The 26,619-nt window shown below is 35.8% G+C and overlaps 1 protein-coding gene across 2 annotated transcripts in view; it reads left to right on the top strand.

Moving 5' to 3' along the window:
• Positions 1–26,619, top strand: part of LOC139795246 (UDP-glucose:glycoprotein glucosyltransferase 2-like) — an 84,732-nt gene that overhangs the window by 28,472 nt on the left and 29,641 nt on the right. For both annotated transcript variants that reach the window (XR_011725434.1, XM_071742002.1), the window contains exons 11-25: positions 175–266; positions 1,821–1,971; positions 2,880–2,999; positions 5,522–5,607; positions 9,474–9,609; positions 11,102–11,233; positions 12,557–12,721; positions 13,165–13,288; positions 13,373–13,471; positions 14,700–14,794; positions 17,411–17,617; positions 19,796–19,927; positions 21,877–22,004; positions 23,641–23,736; positions 25,537–25,639. Coding sequence is in view for 1 of the 2 variants with exons in the window: in XM_071742002.1 (XP_071598103.1) it covers positions 175–266; positions 1,821–1,971; positions 2,880–2,999; positions 5,522–5,607; positions 9,474–9,609; positions 11,102–11,233; positions 12,557–12,721; positions 13,165–13,288; positions 13,373–13,471; positions 14,700–14,794; positions 17,411–17,617; positions 19,796–19,927; positions 21,877–22,004; positions 23,641–23,736; positions 25,537–25,639 (1,866 nt within the window). In the remaining variant the exon portion in view is untranslated. The remainder of the gene's footprint in view (positions 1–174; positions 267–1,820; positions 1,972–2,879; positions 3,000–5,521; positions 5,608–9,473; positions 9,610–11,101; positions 11,234–12,556; positions 12,722–13,164; positions 13,289–13,372; positions 13,472–14,699; positions 14,795–17,410; positions 17,618–19,795; positions 19,928–21,876; positions 22,005–23,640; positions 23,737–25,536; positions 25,640–26,619) is intronic.

The following is a 26,619-nucleotide window of genomic DNA, read 5'->3' as shown; positions in this document are numbered from 1 at the left end:
AAGGGGTTCATGTTACCAGCTCTTTTAATTAGTATTTGATATATCTGTTTTTCAGAATTACTTAAAGTTTTATGTGCATATATTCATATAAAAATTTGTGTTTATGTGCACTTTTTTAGATGTATGTCAACACTAATACATACACATAAGTTAGCAGTATTTTTTCATTTTTAGCATTTTCATGAAATACTTGGAATCCAACCTGGAGAAGCACGGTTATTTCTAAATGGCCTTCATATTGACCTGGATTTTCATGATCCTTTTAGGTAAGATGGTACATTTGTTTGAAGATTACAGATTTACTAATCTGGAAAAATTGTTGTCATGGTTATAGATAATCTCATCTGTTGCGTTTTGGGGGACCAATATGGGGAGAATACTGGTTTACAATGGATTTTCTTTGAAAATGGACATTTTGTAGTAGTTGACAACAGCATTATTTTCATGGAATGTTTTCTAATTTGCCTATAATTTTATGACTCTTCATGTAAAATTTGTTTGGAAAATGGAAGGAATCCAGCATACATGTAGCGGAATCCAACATATAAAAAACTGGAGAAAGTAATTCATAAAAAGTAATCTAAGTGCTTTCAGATTTCTTAAAAATTACCAACAAAAAAGTAGGCATTAAATTTAGATACACAAAACCTTGTGTTATTTTTGGCATCCTTGAATCTGGCCACCTCATTATAAGATCTGTTAAGGCAGAACTAATGCACTTTTTGGTGTAAGAAATCTTTTTCCAGTTTGCATGATTACAATATAATTCTTCTGAGTGTGACTTGCCCCTTTTTTGCAAGCACTTGTAAACTGAAAACATTTTTCCTTGTATTCTGCATGTTGTCATCAGCAGGACAGATAAGACTACTTCAAAATTGTCTTTGGTGGCCTGCAAACTGTCAGTAAATCAACTGATCCTAAAATGGAGACTTTTTTTTCCTGTTTCTATGATTTGTCAGCCTACAGTTTTTTTACTTTATGTTTTTTAACTCAAAATGTTTTCTCCTCCTCCATTGAGATTCTTAAACTTTCTTGGGTTTTTTGTTGTCTTTTTTTCTCAACCAGAGTTTTACTATGTGGTCACTTACATCTTTTTCGGTAATGATGCAAATATTAATAACACTTTTTAATGCTACTGCCAGGTTTAATTTCAATATATTTTTAGGAGAAACCTTTCACAGTAGAGAAACCTCAAAATGAAACATGAAAGAAATAAAAGCATTTGTAAAGCTTGCTTGCTGTGTTCTTCTTGTGAGTACCTCAGGTTTTTTTTTCCATTCTCACACTGAATTTTCAGATTGCAACAAATGATCCAGAATCCTGTTGGGTCTTTGGGCGAGAGTCCTCTTTTAGAGGTGTAGCTCTTTGTTTCCTCTGTGCTGTTTTCAGGCCTCTGCCATGATGCAGATTTAGATCTCATTTGTGTCTCTATCCCTTGCTGCCTTCTTCTCTGAACACTTGGAATGCTCCCTCTTAGGGTACCCCCATCTTGCATTTCTGCTCAGCCAGGACACTGCAGCAATCAACCTTGCTCTTCTGTCCTACCACATCTTAATAAAGATGGACAAATTTCCTTCATATAAAATAAATGTGAATGACCACAAGAGCTGTATAATCTGTTACAATTCTGTTATGAAATAAATTGGAGACATAGACTGTTATTAATTGATTTTTTTTAAGCATTTGACTGCAGAAGGATATAGGAATAATTTTTAATACTAAAAATAATCTTCATTTCAATTGTCTTTGAAATGCTTTTTCTTTTTATGTCATGGCAAGTCTTCTGTATGGACAGTATGCTTTTTGTCTTCCCGAAAAAGTATTTTAGAGACTCTTAAATTGGAAGGAAAAGTGATGCATGGTCTTCATGAACTTGGAATCAAGGAGGACATCCTGAGCAAGCTCATGAGGTTGCATATACATCCTACAGGTGACAGTTATGCACTAGATATTCGTCACTCTTCAATAACAGTAAGTAATTAAGCAACTTTAAAAATACATATTTGAAAATGTATGAGACTATCTTTTTGTAGTGAACTTGACGTATTAGGTGTAAGACTATATCAACAAGCAGTTTAAAGTATTTTGGAGGATGATAGCTCTTGAGTATATTATAAGAATAATTTTCTCTTCCCTATGCCTCATTAAATTTTTAATGCAGGCTGTTTAAAAGAAAGAATGAATGTATCTCAGAGTAGTTGCACACACAGCTATAGAATTTTACTTCACAGCAATTAACCCAGATACATAATATCTTTCTATTATGCAAGACTGCTAAATGTACCTTACAAATATAATAAGAAAATTGTGGACAGCTTAAATTTTTTTTTCCAATCGGACAATGACTGCTTTTTTGCCTCTTCAAAATTTATACAGTTTTCATTACAAAGTTATATGCCAGTGAAAAGGCACTAAAAATACTAATTTTTTCACAAAGAACTTAATTTAACTGTTTACTTTGCCAAGTATACTTAGGCTTGCACAGAAAACAGTAGAAGAACAAATTTGCCATATATTAGTTAGTTATTTTGCTATATTTAAAGTGCTCCTCCAGGTTATAAATAAATACTGTATTTATCTTAAAAGATGATTGTTATACACATATCTGTGCCATACGTTATTATGACCTTTGCATTGTGAAAGTAGTTTCTACAGTTGAAAAAATAGCTTTATTCACATCCAGATACAAAGTGCAGAAGGTTTTTTTTTCCTTTTCCATTCAGTACTTAATAACCCTGAACAGTTTGGTTGGAAAAAAAAAACATTTTAGATGCTATTTTCTGTTGCTATTTCAAAAAGAAAGTAAAATGTTTTACTCTTTCCACGTTTTTGGTATGTTTTAAAATGTGTTTTTCAAATTCCTCCCTTTTTTGTTTTAGTGGGTTAATAATATAGAACAAGATCACAGCTACAGCAATTGGCCTGCAAGCTATCAGGAACTGCTAAAACCTGCATTTCCTGGAGTTATACAGCAGATTAGACGCAATTTATATAATTTGGTAAGTTTTAAGAACTTTGTTTTTGCATAGTGTATGTATTGGTGTGTGGACAATTTATTGAAGAAAGTGTGCTCTATTCATTGTTAAGATAAGTTAGAATCTCCTGTTTTCTATGTGGATCTGCTAATAGTAATGAAAATCTTTTGTCTTGTGAGTCATATGTGATTATTAGTCTGATTTCCAGAAGTGGACTTGGGCATAGCTCTGTCAGGAGCTTTACTGTTCCTTTCCATGCTACATGTAGATAATTTGCTACTATCAATGAATTTCCTTCATAGTACAGGTGATGATCCATTTCCTTGGCTTACATGGTAAAGTATGCTAACTAGGGAAGTGTAGCATAATTTTTCCTTTGTACATAGTATTCTTTATCACATAGTAAGTCAAGGAAACAGCAATTGCTTGTTTAAATTGAAATTTTAGTTACAAAAGGTAATTGTAGGAATCACAGACTGGCCTGGGTTTTAAAGGGCTTTTAAAGACCATGTAGTCTCCACTTCCTTTAATGGGCAGAGACATCTTCATTTGGATCAGGTTGCTCAAAGCCTCATCCAACCTGACCTTTAAAGTTTCCAATCATGGGGCCTCTGGCAAGCTGTTTCCCTGTGATACCCATGGTATCTCAATACCCTCATTTCTTCATATCCAGTCTAAATCTACACTTTTGATTTAAAACTTACCTCGTGTTCTGTCACTACAGCATCACTACTGTGTCACCACCACTGGTAAAAACCTTCTCTCCATCTTTTCTATAAGCCCCCTTTAATTATTGAAAGGCTTCAGTGAGGTCCCTCTTCTGCTGCTCTTCTTCAAGCTAAACAACCCCAGCTCTCTCAGCCTTTCCTCACAAGAGAGGGGTCCCAGCCCTCTGATAGGTTTTGTGACCCACTCCAACAGGTCCATGTCTTTCCTATATTGAGGAATCCAGAACTGAATACAAGCTGGGGTCTCATGAAAGCAGAGTAGGGGGGTAGAATCACCTCCCTTGATCTGCTGGCTTTTGATGCAGCTCAGGGGAAGGGTTTTTTTCTGGGCTGCAAGCTGACATTGCTGGCTCCTTTCCAGCTTTTCATCCACCAATACTGCCAGGTCCTTCTCTGCAGAGCTGCTCTCTATTTCTTCCATCCCCTGTCCTGTACTGATACCAGAGATTGCCCTAACCCAGGTTCAGGACCTTGCACTTGGCCTTGTCGAGCCTGGTGAGGTTCATATGAGTCCATTTCTCAATCTTGTTCATATCCCCCTGAATGTCATCCTGTCCCTCAGGCATATCAACCACACCACTCAGCTTGGTGTCACCTGCAAACTTGCTGAGTGCTCAGTTGATCCCACTCTGTGTTGTTGATGAAGGTATGAAACAGTTCTGGTCTCAGCACAGACCCCAAAGGGACACAGTTTGTCACTCATCTCTCTCCTGTTATTGAGCCATTGGCCACTGTCCTCTGGATGCAATTTTCCAGCCAATACCTTATCCATCTAATAGTCCAACTATTAGATCCATACCTCTGCAGTTAGAGAGAAAGGTGCTGTGGGGGACTATGTCAAAAGCCTCACAGAAGGCTGCATAGATGACATCTGTAGCTCTTCTCTTGTCAACTGATATAGTCATTTCAAATGACAGGAAGTTCAGTGTATAAGAAGACAATCAAAATAAAAGCCATAAGTAATTAAAAAAATACATGTTTGTAATGAGGCATCAGATGTGTATAATATGATGTAGATTGCATTATGTATTCAAAGTTCAATGGTGGCATAGATGTGCACAGCATCTGTATCATTTAAGTGTAATCTGAGCAAGAGGGAGTGTTGAAAATTTTGAAAATTATTGTGCTGCATTTTAGCCACTCCAGCAAATTTATGATAAATTCTACAGGGAGTTGCAGTGCAAAACTGAATAAATAAGGTGCCAATGTCATAATTAAATTTGCATAAGGATAGTCTACCTATGAAGACAGATCCCAGTTTTAGGTTCTGTTCATACTGGAAAGTCCTGATTTTACTCAGCAGGCTACAATAACTGAAAGGGTGAGTGCAAAGATGTGTGGAATGGGAGAAAAGAACTCTTTCCCAGTGCTTCATTTTTTAATTAAGTTTTAAGTCAGTATATTCTGTTTATGTATTTTAGTATAGTTTTCACAGCAGAATAGAGTTAGTTGAAAGAATACTAGAAAGATCAGCATTAATCATTAGATTATTTTTAAGTAAATAGCAAATTCATTAATGAACACGAAGTATTGGCACAGAGTCTTTCAAAGTGGAGTAGTGATACCACTTGCTTTGAAGTTCAAGAAATGGTTAAATCCTGTTTTCAGTGTTTGGTACAAGTTCATTAATTCTGAAGTTATTTTCATTTATATTCTTAATGTTTTCTTACAGTGAATGCCCTAGGAAATTGTAAACAGTTGGGGCACACTGCTTCTTTGGAAATTTCAGTTCTTATTTTGTGTTTTGTGTCTGGAAAAAAATATCAAAACAGGCATCAAGAATAAATGCCGCCTGTATATTATGTTTTCTCTTCTTAGGTACTTTTTGTTGATCCTGTCCAAGAAGATACAGGTGATTATATGAAACTGGCAGAATTATTCTACCATCATAATGTGCCTCTTAGGTAAGGAAAACTGAAAGTTTTGAAGGAAAGTCTTAAAAGAAGGTTGCTTTCCTTTTTTTCTTCATCTTTTATTCTGCTAGGCAAAGATGTGAAGTCCAGTGCAACAACATTCCAGTAAGACACATTACTTTACCTGCTTGCATTAAGCTTACTCAAGTATTATGTATTCTTAAGCAAGTAGGTTGCAAGTGATAATACACCTCAGTGTGTGGAAAATGAACAGCAGAAGTGTGATATAAAAATAACTTGTCCAATAGTCCTCCTGGATATCCATGTGAAGTTGCATTCTAAGCAAAATATTCTAACTAAAACTTAATTTGAGGTAATTTTTAAATTCAGTTATTTAAATTGAGGATGCTTTATGGAATTTTGTCTTTTATATAAATACTTAAAGACCAAAGTGAGACCAAAGACCTCATCAAGTTTTGAATTTCTGAAAAGTAGGTGTCTGAGTTTGAACTAGTCATCATTTGAGAGCCACTTCAGAGTAAGAATCTCATTGATCTGATATGCCTATTTTAAGAAAAAATTAATTACACTCAGAAATGCCTGTTATTTTGACAGCTTCTAAAAGAAGGGTGTTCAGACTAGTTCCAAGATTCAGCAAGATGAATTCCGTGTTGAATATTTAAAATCTTCCTGTGAAATGGCTTTTGGCTCCTCAGTAAACAACAGGGCTTTCATTTGCCTTTAAAATTTTACTAATTTAGATTTTTTTTTTTTTAATTTTTTTTTTGCTGGTTTGTTTTGTTTTTTTTATTTAATGACAAAAAAAAAAAGAAAAAAAAAAAAGAAAAAAAAAAAAAGAGATGTTATCTCTGAATTTTGTCACCGTTGTCACTGCCTGTCAGAGAGTAGTGCTTCAGTCCTTGAGGAGAATATAGCATGGTACCTGATTTGCCTTTTCTGATACATAACAGTGTAAGAGTAGCCAAACTATATCAGAGTAAAGGTCCATTTAAGATCAGCCTGTCTGCAATAAGCCACAAGGAGCTGCTTAGGTCTGATGAAAAGAACAGGGCCACCAGTTACTTTGCCTCAGTCATTTCTTGACCTTTGCACATTTGGACATCAAAGAATTCCAGACCGAGAAGTAGCTTCTAAAATATTTAGCAACAAGAAATGGGTTTCTCTTCCATAGATTTTCTGTTTTCCCCTTAATTCATGTAAAGTTTCAGCACCCACAGTATCCTTTTTTTCACAGATTAATATCTTCATTTACTGTCTCTCTAGCTCTGCCATATTCAGCTGCAGTGACTTCTTTCTCTAGGTTACTAGTTACTTCTTGCCTGGAAGCTGCTCCAAAGGTTGTTTTTGTTTTCCCAGTTCTTCTCTGAACTTTTATTACTTGTAATATAACTTCTCTGAGGTGAGAGTAGCAGCCAGGTACATGGTAGTCAAGATGTGGACAAGAGATGGAATCTGTACTGTCATGCAATATTCTGCTTTGCTGACCATTCCTATGGCACCCAGATGACACCAGACTTTGGGAAAAGTTATTTACAATAATGAGAGGTGTAAAAAATGTGAGAAGCAATTAACTGTAGAACATGGTGCATCTTTATACAATATTATTTGTATCTTTTTAGAAAACTTGCTATATTTCTTACTTTCCTCTGTCCTTTAATCTGATGCACACATGATTACATTCTGAACGTCTGCTTAAAAATTCTTTTGACTGATTTTGTTTTAATAGTTTTAAAATATCTCATGTGAAGTGGATATCCAAATGCAAGGTGACTTCCTAAATAAGCTCATTGAACTATCACTTGTAAATATGAAGGTTGTCTGAAACACAGCATTGCAGATTGTCATGTTGTTGTAGTAGGTCTTTCATGGTTTTGTAGCAGTCATGATGGAGCTGTAAGCTTGGTGGGAGTATTTGCACGATGCAGTTTTGCATAGCAGCAGCCAGCTTTGAGTCTCTGTGATACTCCTTTAGAAAGACTAATTCCCTTGTTCTGTCTTACAGTTAGCTCTTTTCTTGATAGTTGGGATAATTTTTGGTCTTTCAACCCACTGCTGTATGTAGAACGTTACCTAGTGCTGTCATCTGTAGTTAGGAACAGGCAGCAGCTTATGATGCTTCATGGCATAAATAGCTGCTATTGTGTAAGCCAGATACCACATTTTTAAGTGGTTTTGGTTGCAGTTTGGCATCTGGAGACAACTCTACCTGTAGGCTTGCTAAAAAGTAAATGTAGAAGAGGATGAAGTTAAATAGCTTCTTCAGCAGTGATTTTTCATGGAATAGTGTTTTTCTGCCCTTTGGATTTTGTCTTGGGAGAAGTGGCACCTAATAGTAGAGGATCTTACTGCAGATGTAGTATAAATAGCATTACCTGCAGATCCTCAGGATGATTTGAGGATGTGCTCTGGAAAAATACATGAAGTCAATCCCTGAGTTGCTGCAACAGTGAAGTATTAACATAAAATCTCCATTTCTGATTCATTGAAATACCTGCTTTTGGCCATCTTCTTCCCATTCATCTCTCCCATTATACAAGCAGGGGAAATGTTCAAGTGCAGAGGGTAGAGGGAAATACTTAAATTCTTTGAAGAAAAATTACTGATACCAGACAGTGGAAGGTTTGAAAGCCTTTTGATGGCTTTGCACTCACAAAATTCCAGGTGGCTTTCAGAATCCATGTTTCTAGGCTTCGTATCTTAATTCAGGGAGCTGTGTTGATGAATAGGCATATATTTTTCCTCTTGGGAATTGGTATGTTCTTGATATAAATGTACACAGGTTCCATCATGTAAGACTTCAACAGAAGGATCTTTTTTGTCATATTCCTATACCAGCTGAGATGTAGAACTGACTAATGATAAGAAGTCCTTTCCAGAAGTGTAGTAGATAGCAGAAGGATCCTTACATGTTCTCATTGGGGAATATAATTTCAAATGTCTTCAGTTTTAACTCTCATGGGTTGTCAGTTTGTGAAGGACTTTCTGCTTTAGTCATTGTGCCACTATTTGTAGTCTGTCTGTCAAGATTCTCTCATTGCTTAAAGCCTTTTTTCCCTGGAGAAACAGGATCTTCACATCAAAGTCTTGGACTTCTGGGCTTTCTGGAGCATGTGCCAAACCTTTCAGTCACATCTTCATGAGTTATGTGTGCCAATGATGATGCTTTGTTTAATCAAAATGTTTTGTATAGACAAACAAGTGGCTGTTAGGTTTTAATTTCCCTTGCTATTACAGAACACCAAATCTGTTACAGTTTATGCTGTAAAGATAGTGTGGCCCAGTCCAGATTTTTTTCATGAAAACAAAGGACAGAGGGAAGTAAGACCCATGTCCATGAGGAGTTTTTTGGGCCTTTTTTCCTCTCGAGCCTTGTTGTCCTGGTTTCTAGGACTTTTTTCATTTAATGGAAATGTTGGGAGTTGCAGTAATGTCTTGATATGGGTGTGAATGGAAAGTGAATGACAATGTGAGGGTGGAGAAGGCCAAGATGGTAAGAAAAGGGTAGACAAGGGCTAGTAAAAAGGACTTGTGCTGATGACAGGGAATCAAGACCCTAGCATGTCTACATGCAGCAATTCAAGATACAATGTGCAGACTAAAACAGAGACTCAAACCACTAAGAAATGATGACAGCAATGTAAAGAATGTCATAACCTTCTAACAGATAAGGAGAACCTAAGCATAATCTAGGATATCTAATGAAAACTGCATAGCTGGTATCTTCAGTATCAACACAACACCATCATGTAACACCATCTAGGTACAGGTGTTTTCATCTCTGCATGCTGGGCAGATTACTTAAATTACTTTAATTTCCTTCTTCTGTATTGGTATTAGAATGTGTGTGAAACTGATACTGTTTTTAAATGTATGATGTCTTTTCTGTTTGTTTCTAGAGTTGGATTTGTTTTTGTTTTAAGTACAGAAGAAGAAATTGATGGAAACGACGATGCTGGAGTAGCTCTGTGGCAAGCTTTTAATTACATGGCAGAGGAATCTGACACCTCTCAAGCCTTTACCTCAATAATTAATGTTAGTTCTTTCCTGAGAAAACACCTATTTTTTAAATTATTTTCCTACATAGCTAGGAGTTTGCTACCTTATGACAACACAATACATTTCCATTTACTTTACCTGGAAGTAAAGTATTAAAACATGGATAGCTTTAATACTCTATAGAATCATTTGAAGAAATACTTCTCTCCTCTGGAAACCAACTTGCTTTTGTCAGTTTTACACATCTACTGACTTTACTTAAGTATGTAAAGAGGTAGATGCAATACTAAAAGGTAGCTTTTAGTATTTCCTTGTGAAAAATGATTCTGTGTTATTTCTGTTAATGTGGTGCCTGTCTTTGTGTTCTGTATCTCCTGACATACAGACATTTTAGTATCACTATGGCAATCCTGTAAGCTTTGGGAAATCCTTGGTTGTTCTCTAATGTAGAAAACGAAAGAGAGCAATATAAGTTCTTGAGTTGTTCATGGGTGTAGAAAACAGAAATATCCCAGGTTTGCAGCTTAATGGATGAGAGGTTTTCTGTGTAAGACAATGCAGGTTCATGTACAGACAGGATTTCAGAGATGGGAGATGAATGGAGGGAAATAAAGTGAGCAGTCTAGGTGAAGGTTCTGCAGGCAAAATCGTATCAGAATGTGGAATTAATACATAATTTTGTTTTCTTACTTTTGTTTTCTGCTATTCTGTTCAGTGCCTAGAAACTAATATCATGGACAAACACAGCTTAAGATGAAAGGAAATGAAGTTACAAGAAATAGAAATCTACAAGTGTTAGGAGGCAACATGCATGTGTGTCTGTTATCCACGACCAGATTTGCAGTTTGGTTTTTAAAATACTGTTTTCCTCCATTTACTTTGTCTTGTAATGTAAGAAGGAGATAATAATTAAAAGATAACAAAAATAGAATCACTAAAATATATTTTTTTCAGAGCTGTAAAGGGAAATGTATCATTCCACATTTGAAGAGAAAGTGATTGAATAACTTACACTTCAAAATTCTTCACTGTCTATGAAAGTAATGAAAACTTAATGCTATGAAATAAAATGGCATTGGTAAGGAAAATCTGTCACTGTAGGAAAAAGTATCACTGACAGGATTGGATTAATTCCATAAAGATTCAGGTAACTACCCATGGTTAGGTAGTTTATAATAAGAATTTAGGTTCCTTCTCTAGTTAGTGGAGAGAAATAACCTTTCACTTCCACTCATGTAAATGTATTTCCTTTGCCACTTCCCATTTAGAGTAAAGGTATAATAATAGATCAATCAGAACAGAGCTCTGGAACATGGTCTTTGTCAGCCATGGCTTGGCTTCAAACAAAGATGGTGATAATTACTAAAGCAGTAGAAAGACTACAATAAAAGTAATATAAAAGTATATTGATACAAAATTTACTAGACCACTATGAAATTATATTTACTTAGTTGTTCGTTTACTTTTATCAGTTTGATTATTGACAGTTTATTGTTTTTTTAAATTTTCTTTGTTGTAATTTTTACAGATGTACCATGGGGTAAAAGATGGAAATGTTCTAACAGTAAATCATGTGAAAGATATTCTCAGAAGTGAATACCCACATGCTGATATACAGAGTATCCTAGATGTTCATTCTGAATATGATGAAGGCAGGAAGGTATGTTGAGACTCAAGTGCTGAGAAGTTTTGTGGTACACAATGTTTTACATTTACTAAGCTAAATGTTAAAGCAAGTCAATACAGTATCTTTGAATCAGATTTTTCTTCAGCCACCATTCAGTTGTTAGTGGAAATGTTGAAAAGGTTTCTCTGTTTCTGCTTGGACTATTAAAATTCATTATTGCCTGCTGCATTCACACTGCAGGAATTGTTCACCTCTGTCTTCTGGGTGAGGACCTGAAGCCTGTCTTGTAGGTGAATCAGTGTCTTCTTTGATTATGTTTTCATGTTATAATTTCCTTGGGAAAGACAGCTATGGGTTTTGATTTAAAGGCCATAGAGATTTATTTTTTTATCTGTAATTGACTATGTAGAAAAATTCCTGTTAACATTTCAGATGATTTTCTGTCATGTATCTTTGGCCACTCCATCTGTACAGTCTTGTACAGATCCATTTTTTACTTCAATTTCAAAATTTGTTACATAGTGTATATTATGTTCCTTTAATGAGGTGCATCTGGTGCAGCCAGAAAAAAAGGGTGCTGTTCACCTTAATGCTCCTTGTTCCTCACAGGGTTGCACAGAAGCTTTGTATCAGTTTCAATCTGCCCTGGAAACAGCTGGATACATTTTGGGGAAGGAGAGCTTGCCTAGAGAGTATTAAAGAAAGAAAATTAGAGGGACAGCCACCAGTAGGAAGCCCCCCATATGACCAGGGACAGTGAGACTGGGATAAAGATCAGGGAGGAGACAGTGAGATGACAAAGATGGATGCATAGATACTGCCATAGAGCTTGTAACTATCCTGAAAGTGACACTGAAAGAAAATGGGAAAGGTTGCAGAGTGGAAAGAAGGAATTACTAGCAATACACTAGTTCTATTTGTCTCATCACATTTTCTATGAGGAAAAGTCAGCTCATTCTTAATTCTTATCAAGAAAGGCTCGGCTTCTGAGCATAAGAGCTTCTTGATGATTTTTTGGGGTGTTGTCTTTGGTTTAAGACAATCCACCTGAAACTATATCTGCCCTAATGTCCTTCTCCATTATTATTTGCTTACTGTTTTTTCCTAAGAATGTTAAACAAAAGAGAATAACTTTTCTCAGTAGGATGAAAAAGCAAAAATTAAAATCACCATATAAATGAGTCCCAGGTGTTGCTTGGTTTCCAAATAGGAAATGTTTGTCCCTGCTAGTTCTGAGAAGGTGTGACAGTGAATAGTGCTGGGAGATCCGAGTTCGTTGTCTCTTGATATTAGTTTCATTTTTTGCTACAGTCAACAAGAGTCTACTTAATCCTGTGATATTTCTGATATGATCAGGCAGGAGCAACCTTTTATAAAAAGACTGGCCTGGGTCCATTGCCTCAAGCTCTGTTTAATGGCGTGCCCTTTAACAGAGAGGAGATGGATGCTGCAGAGTTAGAGACCGTGATTCTTCAGAGGATTATTGATGCCACCGGGTTCTTCCAGAGGGCAGTGTTCATGGTATGTTTAACATTTCTGAATGAATACAAGATGAAATATTTGGCAGGGAATTGTCTGAGCCATACTTATACGTTAAATTTTTTATAATGCAATGGCTTGAGATTAATAGTATCACAACTGAAATGATATTGTGACATCAATATGTGATCTTAGTTTTGAAACAGTATATTTAGATTATGAAGATTAAAGGATCATCTAAATATATAGTAATTATATGTAATTTTTCAACCCAGAAGTGGGGTTGTGCTGATTTTGTTGGATGAAAAATGTGTATCTGATATTTCAAAATACTACCTATGTGATATTTATACATATTTGACTCGACATTGTCCATAATTTGGTTTATATAGAAGCTTTAAATTCAGTTGAAAGATTGTATAAATACTTGGTCTTTGTCTTGAAACTATAAGAGTGCAGATTTAGTATTTTTTTCCTTACTACAGGGTTTGTTACATGATCATATAAATGCTATGGATTTTCTTATGGATCAACAAAATGTGGTTTCCCGTATAAACCCCTTGATTCTTGGAGCAGATAGAAGATACATCCATTTCAGATCCACATCTGGTAACTACTTTTCTTGACTGGCTGCTGTTACACTTTTCCTTTTTTTTTTTTAAAGTCTAACATACTGTGTTTCACATCTTGCAGTTCCCTTTGGTGTGGAAGACTTCTCTACTTTCTCCTTTTTGGACTCGCAAGATAAAAGTGCTGTAATTTCAGACAACATGAAGTACTTAACTAAAAAGGGTATGTTCATATTCTGTATGGGTTGAGTAAAGATATGGCTATTACATATTGTTGAAATTTGCAAGCAAAATATCCCAAGTAAGTGAGTATCCTGAGGATCCTGTGTAAATGTAAATTTCCCAATATCCAGGTATCTTTCAGGACCCAAATCATATCCTAGCATTACAAACAGGAATTTAAGTACAGTTATTTTAGATTTGGTCATTTTGAAATGGGATTAATGTTGTAGCTAGTGGTTTTACAGACATGAAGTTAAAAAGCTTTGCATGACTTCTGGGATGTCAACAAAAGACTCAGACATTTCTACCATTTGAGGAATATTTTATTTTATTCCTTATTTATTAGCATTCAGTGTCTATTTTTCTTCCTTTGATACCCAAAGCTTTGTCTTTCTGTAGAAAAGAAAAAGAAATATTCTGATGGATTGTCACTCATAGTTTTTACTTCATTTTCAGTAAGAAATGCCATAATCTTACATTTCTTTAGAATAATATCTTTTACTCTATTTGATTCTCTGTCTACAGCCACAGAGATATCCCACCTAGTTGTCAGGTGGTGACTGGCTTTCAGTCTGTAGGTTCATTCACATCTCTTGTGTAAAACCCTTAACCTTTAAACTGTAATCTACATTTCAAAACCCTGTCCTCAGTGTGTTTCTTTAGACAGCAGCAGCACTTATAATAACCTCTCCTATAATCTCAGCAGGAAAAAGGGAAATTTTCTGCATTCACACTTACACAGTAATTTGCTTTCTATGGACTGTGTTTGGTATATTCCCATTTGGGTCCAGAAATGGTTAGTTTTGGCCTGTCTTTGGTTGAAGGACTCTTCCCTTGCTGCTGGGGAAAGTGAATGGCCTAACTCATGAATTCTTGTAACTAAATTATTTTCATTTCTGACTATATGACCAGTCTCCATCAAATGTTCACCAGAAACCTCTGGTAAAGCAAGTCTTGATATTTCAAGCTAGCTTACTGTTTAGGGCCATCTTGTTTTACTGGTACAATGATACACCTTGGTGACTCTTATAAAAAATGTGATAAAGTGTCTCCTAAGAACTTTATCATAATTAAGAGGGAAAGGATTCTGATGTAGCAAAGATCAGTCTTAAGGTTGAAGTCAGCAAACATACCCATAAGCCTCTAAATCTCAAACAGAATTAATTCATGACTCATTACTTGTGAGAAGATTCTCCAGAATGTGAAGGAAGATTGTCTTTCATTTTCAGATGAAGATGCATTATATGCTGTTACTATCTGGATTATTGCTGATTTTGATAAACCAGCTGGGAGACGACTGCTTTCTAATGCCTTGAAACACCTGGTGAGTTTCTAGCAATTTTTATTAAAATAATTATTAATACACTCTTAACAACACTGTGCACGTTAAAAAATTATGCTCTTAAATAAAGGTGTAACATGTTGGGTTTTTTTCTGGGTCAGATGCAGCCTTATGAGACTGTGTTTTCAGTTTGCTGTCCTCTCCTGTAGCACTGGACATCTTACAGACCCACAAATGACCATTTTTGTTCATGGACTTCTGACACAGAAGACAAACTATGATGCTGTTGAAAGAGTGAATTTCTTCCCAATTACAGACCTCCCATGAGATAACATAACATGTTACCTGAGCTAGGGAAGATAGAATGACACCTGTTGATATCATGCAGTGTCACGGATGGGGGATATCTGTGGCCATGAAGTGATAATTTTTCCATGTGCTGTTTGTCTGCTTCTGAGACAGATTAAATTTTTTTGGTATTTTAATATGCGAGGAGGATCATCCACATGTATGAGTTTGCTTATTTTTAAGTTTGTCAGTATTAATAATAGGATTTAAAGTATAAAAGTAAATATCAAATGAATATAAATTACAAAAAAGGCTAAGGAGGAGGTTAGAAGAGTAATTATATTGAAATTGGGAAACATCTAGATTTACTAATCAGGGATGAAACAGACACCATGCTAAGGGAATTATAAAATTGTTGTGATGCAGGGAGCATGTAATACCAAGTAGCAAATAGGTCTTAAAAAGAGACTTTAAAAACTGCGAAGAGGAATATGCAGTACAAATCCTTGTTACACAAAAACATTTCATTTATCTAACTGCTTGATATATGACCCAAGCTTGACAATATTCCCCCCATAGTTTCATTTATTTATCTCCTCCAGCAGGAAAAATAGGCCGTAGCTCCCAACTACAAAGTGAGAACTGTCTGGACAAGTCTCCATCTGTTAGTGAGGAGAATCTAGAAAAAATGTTAGAAAAAGCCATTCTGAATGAGGTTTGGATATTCCATGAAACAGTTTAATTGGTAATCTTTATGCTGACTGATGTATTTGGTTTAGTTAAACCTCATGGAAGGTTCAGTCTACTGATTGCTGAGTTTCATGACAAAAGACAAAGACACAGTGATTTTTACAGTCCATTGATTTGTATGGAGATTCCTTATTTTGTTCCAGTCCCTTTTGTCTGTCAAGTCAGGATCTAGTAGAATTTTTGCTAAGTTAAGAACTGGCACAGACAACTTTTGTACATGACTTGGCCACTGGCATTTGAAGAAAAGTGTTTGAGAAACTGGGAGGGGAGAAGGATTAAGGGAACTCACTTTTAACTATTCCAGCTAGTGTATAATATCTTGAAAACCGCTGATATATTTTTACTTCACTTGGAAAACATTAGTGATGTCTTAGCTGGAAGAGATCTCTGGAGGTCATCTGGTTCAGCCTCACATTCCAAGCTAGATTATTGCCATCATGAGATCAGATCAGCAACAAGGTTTGTCTGGAAGAGTCCTGAAAATCCCTGAGGAGACAACTCAGTCCTCTCTCTTTGCTCTGGTGTCTCACTGCCTTTCTAGTGTAGCTTTTCTTGCCAGGACAAGATTTGGCTCAATTACCCCTTGTTATTTCCTTCAGTGCTACCAAGAGGAGTTTGGCCCTGTCACATTTTTCACTCTCCCTTCAGCAGTTGTCCAGGGGTTCTCCATCACATCCTCTTTGCCAAGACTGAGCAAGCCCAGCTGGTCCAGTGCCGCATCCCAGGCCTCTGATCCTCTCAGTGTATGCAGCACTTTGCTGAAGCCTCTCCAGCATCTCAGAATCCTTACTGCATTGGAGGGGACCAAAACCAGGCACAGCTGTCCAAATGCAGCCTCAAAAGTACTGAGTAGAGGAGAACGAAAGCTTCCTTGACTGACTTGCCATGTGTCTCCTAAAGTAGCCCAGCGTGCCCTTCTGTCTTGCTTTTTTGCAGTGAAACGTGTACTCAGGAGCAGTTTGAAGTACACATTTTCAAGCTTTTCAAATAATATTTTAACAAAAATTTTCTCAAGGGCTGCAATTTAAAAGTTTGCTGATTAAAAATGTTGAATACTTGTTATTTCATTCTGTATTTTTGTATGCTTTACTGCAGTAGAGGCCATTTAACTTTTTGTAAGTGATGCTGTTTGATCCTACAGCTCTCAAAATTTAACTGGCATCACTGATTTTAGCAAGTGAAAGATTTTCCTACTGATTAAGATTAAAGCGATATGTGGGCACATTTTCTTGTATTTTTCTGCTTAGTTTGATAGTTTTTAAAAATAGAAAAACATCTACAAAACAAGCCCTGAAGTCTTGGGTGAAAAAATGTGTATGTCTTTTTTAAAAACACACTTCTGCAGAATGTTCAAGGGCAGTTCTTCTATTAAAAAAAAAATCTTCTATTTAAAAAGTATTAGTGAGTAGGTAAATTCTTACTAGTAACATTTTTGTTCCTAGTTGAGGTTCTGAATTAGGCATTGATGTATGTTTTCTAAAGACAAACAGCTGCAAAAAATACCTGTGGGCATTTCAGAGATATAATAGATATGAATATATTAGGTAACCACAGATTATAAAATTGTAAAAATTGTAAAAAAATGTAAAAATGTGTATTATTCTATATTTTTCTTTGCAGAAAACCAGCAGTCATACACGACTTGGGATTTTGAACAATCCTTCATCAAAAATAAGGGAAGATAATACAGCCATTGCAAGAGGAATTTTAACTACTTTTCTAACACAAAACAACAGCAACGTAAAAAGTTTCCTAAGTAAACTTAGTAAGGAAGAGACAGCAAAATCCCTTGCAGCTGGAACCAAAATTGTTAAATTTCTCATCCCAGTGAGTGCAAACTAAATTAGACTACATTCTTTTTCATTTCACGTTTTTCATTTATAACCCTTATACAGTTTCTGCTCAAGCTGATTTGGATTTATGACAACCTTTGTGTGATGGAAGAACAGAAAATTTCTTTAAAGTAATGGAAGAAAATATGATGGTACTGAAAAACACAGAGTACAGATAGATTATTGATACTAAAATAGTTTAGTCTCTAATTGTTGGTTTTTTTAATAGTTCTCCCTTAATTAAAATCACAGTATTTATATTTTTCAACAATCTAGGCTTCAGAAATAACTGATTTTACCTTGTTTTTTTGGCTGTGAGCAGCAATAGGTACAGACTAAAGTGTTTGGGGTTAACGAGCATCCTTTGCTTCTGGCCAACCTATTCTGGTGTGTTTCCCTGAAAAATTCATTAGTTTAAAATACAAATGTTGGTGATTTCTAAGCTCAGACATAAATTGGAGCTGACTTATCAAAAACTGGAGTTTTTTGTTTCAAAAGGACCTGAAAATTGTAGTATTTTTAAATAGAATGAATTGGAAGACTAAAAGAGCTCTCTGGCACCATATTGAAAACTTACTTGGTTGGTTTGGGTCATGCTTTTGTTTTGTTGTCTAATACAATTTCTAAGACATAAAGGTTGCTAATTAATCAGTATGCATGTTACTAATTTATTTTGTTACATTAATTCTATCTGAATTAATCTATTTGCTGGTTCTGTATATCTGTAATGAAGAAATGCTAATCAGTGGAGTTTAATATAGCAAGATAATTTTGAGATGTGAGGCATGGTGCCATTGTAAGCATGGCAGAGTTGCAGCATTTTTTCCCACTTTGCGCATGGATTTGTTTTGTGTCTCACTGGGTAATGTTGGCTTCCCCAAAACGTGTTTAAGCTGTATTAAATGACCACATTAAAATGACTGTTAGGTTTTTAGAGTACTGTGGATTTTTTATACCTTTTTCCTAAAGGTCAGAATAGAGTTCAGTTGCTAACAGAGGATGTAAATTTTTGTGCAGGTGTGTGCTAGGCTGTGTGCTAGCTGTGTGTGCTAGCTGGGGGGAAGTGTCTGTCATCTGGAAGGCAGGAGGGTTCTGCAGAGGGACCTGGACAGACTGGAGAGTTGGGCTGATTCCAATGGGATGAGGTTCAACAAGGCCAAGTGCTGGGTCCTGCACTTTGGCCACAACAACCCCATGGGGAGCTCCAGGCTGGGCACAGAGTGGCTGAGAGCAGCCAGACAGAAAGGGACCTGGGAGTCTGGATTGACAGGAAGCTGAACATGAGCCAGCAGTGTGCCCAGGTGGCCAAGAAGGCCAATGGCATCCTGGCCTGTATCAGGAACAGCGTGGCCAGCAGGTCCAGGGAAGGGATTCTGCCCCTGTACTCAGCCCTGGTGAGGCCACAGCTTGAGTCCTGTGTCCAGTTCTGGGCCCCTCAGTTCAGGAAGGATATCGAGGTCCTGGAGCGGGTCCAAAGGAGGGCAACCAGGCTGGTGAAGGGACTCGAGCACAGATCCTATGAGGAGAGGCTGAGGGAGCTGGGGGTGTTCAGCCTGGAGAAGAGGAGGCTCAGGGGAGACCTCATCACTCTCTACAACTCCCTGAAAGGAGGGGGTAGCCAGGGGGGGGCTGGTCTCTTTTCCCAGGCAACTCTCAGCAAGACAAGAGGGCACGGTCTCAAGTTGTGCTGGGGGAGGTTTAGGTTGGACATTAGAAAGAATTTCTTTACCAAGAGGGTGATCAGACATTGGAATGGGCTGCCCAGGGAAGTGGTGGATTCTCCATCCCTGGAGATATTTAAAAAGAGACTGGATGTGGCACTCAGTGCCATGGTCTGGTAACTGCAGCGGTAGTGGATCAAGGGTTGGACTTGATGAGCTCTGAGGTCCCTTCCAACCCAGCCAATTCTATTATAAAAAAAGTTTTTAACCTCAGGCTCAGCTTTCCTCTCGTGGTTACTCACAGTTGCCCAAGGGTTTTTACTGCACAGCAGCTACCTGGGGGACCATGGCTCCACACCAGCAGTCATGTACTTGCATTGAAAATGAGGTGGTTGTTCTGTTTTGCTTTCTGGTTACCACAGAATTTGAAGAAAATCTTTGGTTACCTGAGCCATTATAAAATTTGTATGTGGTGATTCATTCCCCCATCTCATGCTTTGCCTTCGCTCTAGGGAATGGATGGCGATACTTTTGAGAAGAAGTACAACACTTTGGGATTGGATTTAATCAAAACCCATCAGATGTTCTGCCAGGAGGTTCTTAAGCTGCTTCCTGGGCAAATGGCTGTTATGAGCAATGGCAGGGTAAGAAAGAAATGAAGTAATCTCTCAGTCTTTATGTGGGTATTTTTTACTCCCGGGAACTTTAGTTTCAAACTGAAGAAAACACATTATTTTGATTTCTTAGTTATTCAGACTGCTGTTAGAGAATAGTATGAATGTTTGCCTTTCTTCCTCCTTTGTTTTACTCATAATTTGTTTGTTAGTTCCATTCCAATGAAGCTACTACGTATGTATGTCATTCCCACAGCTATTTAAGAGTTAATCTGACAAATTCTCTAAACAGGCTAATATTGGATGTATTAGTAATGATATTTAAGAAATAATTATGATCCTGAAGTTGCTCATATTTGGGATAGAATGACCCACTGTATATACAAGAAAAAATAAATTACATTGACTAGGATAGTAATTCAAATTGTTTTTCAATATTAAATTGCTGTATAGTCTTTATTCTTACTGTTCAACCACAAGTATGGGAGGGGTTTTTTGTTTCAGATTCTTGTATGTATATTCTGAAACAATAACCTTAATTGGTGTGACTATAGATGAAATGTGATTAAAAAAATTCACAGTGTTGGGTTCGATATTTACTACTTGTTAATGACAATCAATACCTTACATTTCAAATATCATTTATACAAACAATCTTTGAGTTAACTCTTTTCTGTTTTCTATTTATTGCTTCACCATTAGAAAGAAATAGAGATACTACATTGGCATCTTATTACTGGAAGCTCTCTTTAAATTGTTCTTAGTTAATCTTGTGCATCCTAAATTGCTTTTCAGATACAATGGGAACACCACTATTGAACCCACAGAAAGCATTTTTGTTAATGAAGCACAAAAGAATTACATGGGCTTATTTCTGTCACCTAAATATGCAGTGTTATTTTAGAAATGGCCATTATTCTGTTTTCTATGCCTAAAACCATGAAATAATCTAATATCCTAGGTTGTGAGGAAATAAATTTAAAATATTTGGATAATTTGATCATGTATATTTACCTATTTGAAAGTGTGTTTTGACTTTAAAAGATTTTTTAAAAGCGCATGGGATATCTTTAATTTATATCCTTTCTATTCCAAAACTGAAGTTTTGTTCTTATGAACAGCTGCTGAGTTGTAGGGCTTATTGTTGGTTGTTTTTTTTAAAAAAAATCCCACAAAAATAGCATGATAATTCATAATCACACTGTTTTTCTCTATCTCATGCATCATTAAGATTACTAAAAATTCAAAATTGGAATTTTTTTAGATAACCTTTAATTTCTAGGAAGCAGTTGGAAGTTGGGACAGAAGCATTCAACATCACACTTGCATCATAACATTCTATGTCCTGGGAGCCCTGTAAGCTCCTGAAATTGCCTTGGTCAGTTTAGCCTGGTATAGTAAAAGTAAGAGTTACAAACAACATCCTCAAAGCTATTTTTTGGGACTTCAAGACACTTTTATTTCAGATCCACAAAAAAACCTAAACACATAGCCGTTCTGTTTCTTGTCTCTGGATATTCTACATTTCTTATTCATTTCTCTGTTTTTCTTTTCAACATTCTGCTTCATTTGAGAAGCCTCCAGAAGTTAAGATACAATGATCACAGAATTAAACACCTAAAGAGTGCAGTAGGCAGATAGGAGTTTGAGTTTTAAAATGTACCTAACAGCTTTTTCTTAGATTTGTTCTTTCTAAACAGTTACCTTCTTTACATCTGTATGTATAGTGATAAGTATCATAACTATTTGTTGCAGTTCTGCTTGGTAATTACATAACTGTAAAAACCTCATCCTGCACAGTTATTCTTCAGTTTAGTACTCTATAGTTAATAATATTGGTGTATATAGTTAATAATATTGGCTGGGGGTTGCATATTGAATATTGTGCATTCATTTAAAATATTAGTGTATTTTTTCTTAGAGAAGAAACATTATTGGGATACTCTATGTTCAGTAACATTCTTTTTCTCTATATAAAGATACTGGGTCCTTTAGATGAAAATGAATTCTATACAGAAGATTTTAATTTGTTAGAAAAAGTAACGTACAGTACCTCGGCAGAGAAGATTAAAGCTGTTGTCAAAGAGATGGGAAGCAGTAGTAAAAGGTACAATTCTTCTGCAGTTTGCAGCTTTATCATACACAGCTTTGTTTATTACCTGTGACAAATTAATAATCCTTTTACATGGAAAATGTGATCAAAGGTTCAAATTTTTATATTCATAGTACTCTTCATACCATATACTCATACATGTATGCTCTGCATGTACTTGAAATATTTATTGTTTGCATGCTATATGTTTGCTGTTTTCTTACTTGGCATCTGAGTAATTCTACTTAGAGAGATTTAATTGTCCCTCATTTCCTTTTCATCATTTCCCTGACAGCCTTATTATACTTACCTACCCAAATCCCTGCCCTGTTTTCTACAAGAAGCAGCACATTGCTGAACTCTGTTACCTTTATGCTCAGCAAATTACGCTATTTTAATATAGTTTTCCACTTTATATATTTGGGTTCAGATGCATGTGTTATTTACTTGGCTGAGAGCCTTCTTTGGTAGCTTGCTGTTGCAGCACAGAGCAGAAAAAGCCTCTGTATTATTCAGGAGACATGCACCTTCTTAATGTTGATCATTTGTGTGATGAGTCTAAGGCATAAGAGATCCCCCTATGTCCAAAGGAATGTTTTCTCCAGCTTACATTGTAATACGTGTGCAGGTCTGCTGGGTTGCTCCAAATATTTTATCTGCTTTCACTGTACTCACAACCAAGAGAAGGCTACAGCTAACTGTAAACAATTCCTTCTAGAATCTGTTTTCTTAAAAGTAATTATAAAGAAGAATAATAAACTTGATAAAATCCAGTGAATCTTAAAATTGTGGTAATATCTGAATATTGGTATTTGAAGCAAGAACATGCATTGTTTTGGGGAACTGCTAATAAAAGAGTCTGTAAGAGATGTGGGCAGATGTGGTGCTTTGACACCTTACTTGGCAGCATTCACACATCTGTTAATTGAAGAAGTGCAAAAATGAGTACTAGCCAGCTTTAAATCTAAGGATCCTGTTTGTGGACAAAGAAGAGAGCAAAATTGTGTAATTTTTACAGTAGCAGTTGAGTTTCTATGTATATAATTTCTGTTAACTAGGACTGGCACGACTGAAAGAGTAACTACCACAAGGACAAATTCAAGAAGAGCTAGAACTATCAATGAGATAAGTAGTGAGAGGCAAAATATAGTTAATCAAGCAATAAGATTTAGTAGCACTGAAACAGAACTACTTTGGCTTTAAAGGAAATTCCAGTAATTAAAAAAAAAAACAAATTTAAAGGGTATGGCCAAGTAAACTTGAAGCTTGTTAACTTGTTAATTGTCTGCTCTTAGATATTGTCACGAAAGAAAAAAAAAGTGCAAAAAAGAAAAAAGAAATAAAGAACTGTACGTGTCCAGTAGATTGTACTATGCAGACTGTGAGGCTTGTGAGGCTGAATTGTAATTCTCCTAATTCTGCATCACTTAGTTTATTAACAAATTCCAAGGCAGTAAGTGCTTCTTGGGCATTGGCAGTGCTAAAAGTTTTATGCAAAACTACAGAGCTTGAGGTCATAATCGTAAAGAGTTCAGATTTGGGATGTGGGTTTTTTAAATAGTCATTATCCAGGCAGGTATACATTAAACTGTGAATGTTTTACTCCTTTTGTGATTAAAAACATTTTTTTTTTGTGCCTTCTTTAATCTAGTGGCAGTGATTTGATTATGAAAATAGATGCCTTACTGTCATCTTTGCCTAAAACAGAGATAAGACAAGATGCTGAATTACTCAAAGAACAGCACAGGTAAGTTCTGTCTGTCATGATAATGCACATACAGTATTGTCATATTAAAATTAGAATGTATTCTTGGCTACATAAGGCCTTTGAAAACTGAAGTATTTCAGTTTTAAAAGAAATTGCTGTTTCTGTTGTATGAACATGCTCATCTGCCTTTTAAAAATTTTAACTTGTATTGTCTAATTATTTTCCAACTTACCCTTTGCTGAAAAGAGTGATTGCAGTTGGTGTGAATAGAAATGGTGATCTGGAGTTAAAAAACTTGAGAGTCCATACATTTCTTGAAAACCCAGCCAATTCTATGATTCTATGATTTAGAATTTTCATAGATCAGAGCTAAAAGAAGCCCCCACTGATTTTCATTAATGTGGAAAATTGCGCATCTTTTTCTGCTTGTGGATCTCAAGTGCTATTTTCAAGGCTAATGCACATCTGCTTGTATAGGACAAGCATGTGTATGTATAAGTGTGTCTCATATATATAAATATATATATAAAGCTCACACCTGTGTAGCAGTTTGTGTCTTAGCAGTGCCATTCTTGTCCACTGCTAAATACACAGTTGATACAACTAGGTTACATTCAAATGCAGATTAATAGGGTTCATTGGTATCTAATTCCTTAGGAAAACACAAACTGACTTTTTTCAGCTAAGAGATTTACACTTGGCCAGCTCCTGTTACTGTTATTACTGTACTAACTTCTATGTTGGCTCCTTGTGATTCTGATCCTAGATTTAAAAAGTGGGTATGCCCTAAGCATCTTCTTTTGTTTTCATTGTTCATGAGTGAGGTGTAAAATACCAAGATCTTCATGTGTGAATCCTCCCCACTTTCATACTGGGGTACTAGCAGTAGCTGGTTTTAAGTGCAGCTGGGCCAAGCTTTCTGCAGCAGACAGGTGTATTTTTGAAAGGACATATGACAACCCAAAGAACCAAGATTTAAAAAAAAAATTCAATGCTATTTCCAAGTCCCTACTTGTTTTTTATCAATAAAGCTACTTTAGTGTGCTGTGCCCTGTTGTTGAAAATATAAGGAGTCAAATCAGTAGTAGGTTGTTTCAGGTGGCTAACACCTTTTCCAAAGTTATACTAGTAACAGTCACTGCTATGCTATACTGTATGGGGTAAAGTTTGACTCATGAATAGTACTTGTGTTTCTAGGAATATAAAAAATTATTTCGTCCAATTACTGTGTTTACAGCATATGAATTTTTTTTTTTAGTTAAGTTTACTAATGTTTTCCTTCCTGTAGATCCAGAGTATTTAACTAGGGCTTCTTGACTTAGTCTAATCAAGTTTATTAAACTAAATTATTTTACGGAATGCATAAAACTAATCCATCCTGTCAAGTTTCACCAATTGCCACTTTCACCACTGGTTTGTTTGTTTGTTTGTTTGTTGGGTTTTTTTAGTTGTTTTTTTTTAAGTTGTGTCACCACTGACTCTTGTCAAATCTGATTGATCAAGGAAACTACACCAGTGACAAATGGCAATTTTAGAAATTTTGCTGTATATTTTATTTTAGAAATTTTGCTTTGGGGCATGTATATTATCGCTAACCAGTATGGAGCTCTGTAGATTAATGCTACATTTTCAATCACTTTTCATGTTTAGCTTTCCTAGTTATATCACAGGGAGCATTAATGATGGCTGCTGGAAATGAGAGAGATGTCTTCATGCATAGTAACATCTAAAGTGCCTCTGATGGTACAGATTTGTGTCTAAAAACGTTTGTTCTTTCCACATATTCAGTTTAGGTTTTTCATGTCACTTATTTATCTTTTTTTTTTTTTTTTTTAACAGTGTAGTAAAAATTGATCCCCAAGAGAATGAACCATTTTATGATGTTGTTGCTATTGTGGATCCATTGACAAGAGAGGCACAGAAGATGGCTCATTTATTGATTGTAAGATGGTGGTCATTTATTCTAGTGTGCATATTTGTAGTTTAATTTTTGCTGAACTTTTTTAATTTCCATGTACAGTGTAGTAAAGGGGTAAACAAAAGGTAGGTATTTTTAAAATACACATATTTAGTTATTTAAATTCATATTAAAAAGTTGGGTTTTATCTAATTAATCATTATAAGTAGCTTACTTACAATTAGAATTCAGATGCACCATGAGCCAGTGCTCTTATAAGTCCATAAGTGCTCTCTATAGTCAATAGAAGAAAATAAGGAGGTTGTCTGTGTAATATAAGTGGAAAAGGTTCTCCTATCTCAAAATCTTAAGAGGCTTATGCTTCTCTCCATTAAACCAAATCACCTTGGTTTTCCATGGTACCTAAATGATGTGGTCTAAATCTGACCCATAATGTCATCGGAAGAAGATTGGGCTCTAAACCTTTCAGCTCTTGGCAAGGTATTTCTCAGTTGATTAATGCTGCCAAGTATATTTAGAAGTCTTCCACTGTGTATAGCTATTGATCATCTAAAGAGAAACTGTCCTAAAACTGTAGCCCCTAAAATGATCTTCTTTCTTCACTAGTTGCAGAATATCACTCTGCCTTAGGTTCCTTTATAGTTTCCCATAAAAATGTAAATTTTGTCTTCTGCTTATGGTCTGTTACAATTTTGAAGCCTGTAACGTGATTTTTGCTGCATCCTGTTTTATCTTTTTCTCTGCAGTAATTATGAAAGTTTCATAAATTCTTTTTATATTGCTCCCCCCCCTCCCATTTTCATACTCTTTTATGCCTTTTGTATCAAATATTGAAGCATCCGCTCACTCTTCATAAATAATAGCAAACCAAGGGAAAACTTGTGACAATTAGTGACAATTAAAAATTAAAATTAGTGACAATTCTGATATTCTAAGGCTCTGGAATACCAGCTTTTCTCTAGAATCAGATCTTTCATTTTGCCATTCTCAGTCAAAATGAAAGC

Source organism: Heliangelus exortis, chromosome 1, assembly GCF_036169615.1.
Source record: "Heliangelus exortis chromosome 1, bHelExo1.hap1, whole genome shotgun sequence".
In the NCBI taxonomy this organism is placed as follows: domain Eukaryota; kingdom Metazoa; phylum Chordata; class Aves; order Apodiformes; family Trochilidae; genus Heliangelus; species Heliangelus exortis.
The sequence above is the reverse complement of the archived record's forward strand: the minus strand, read 5'-3'. Positions and strand labels throughout refer to the sequence as shown.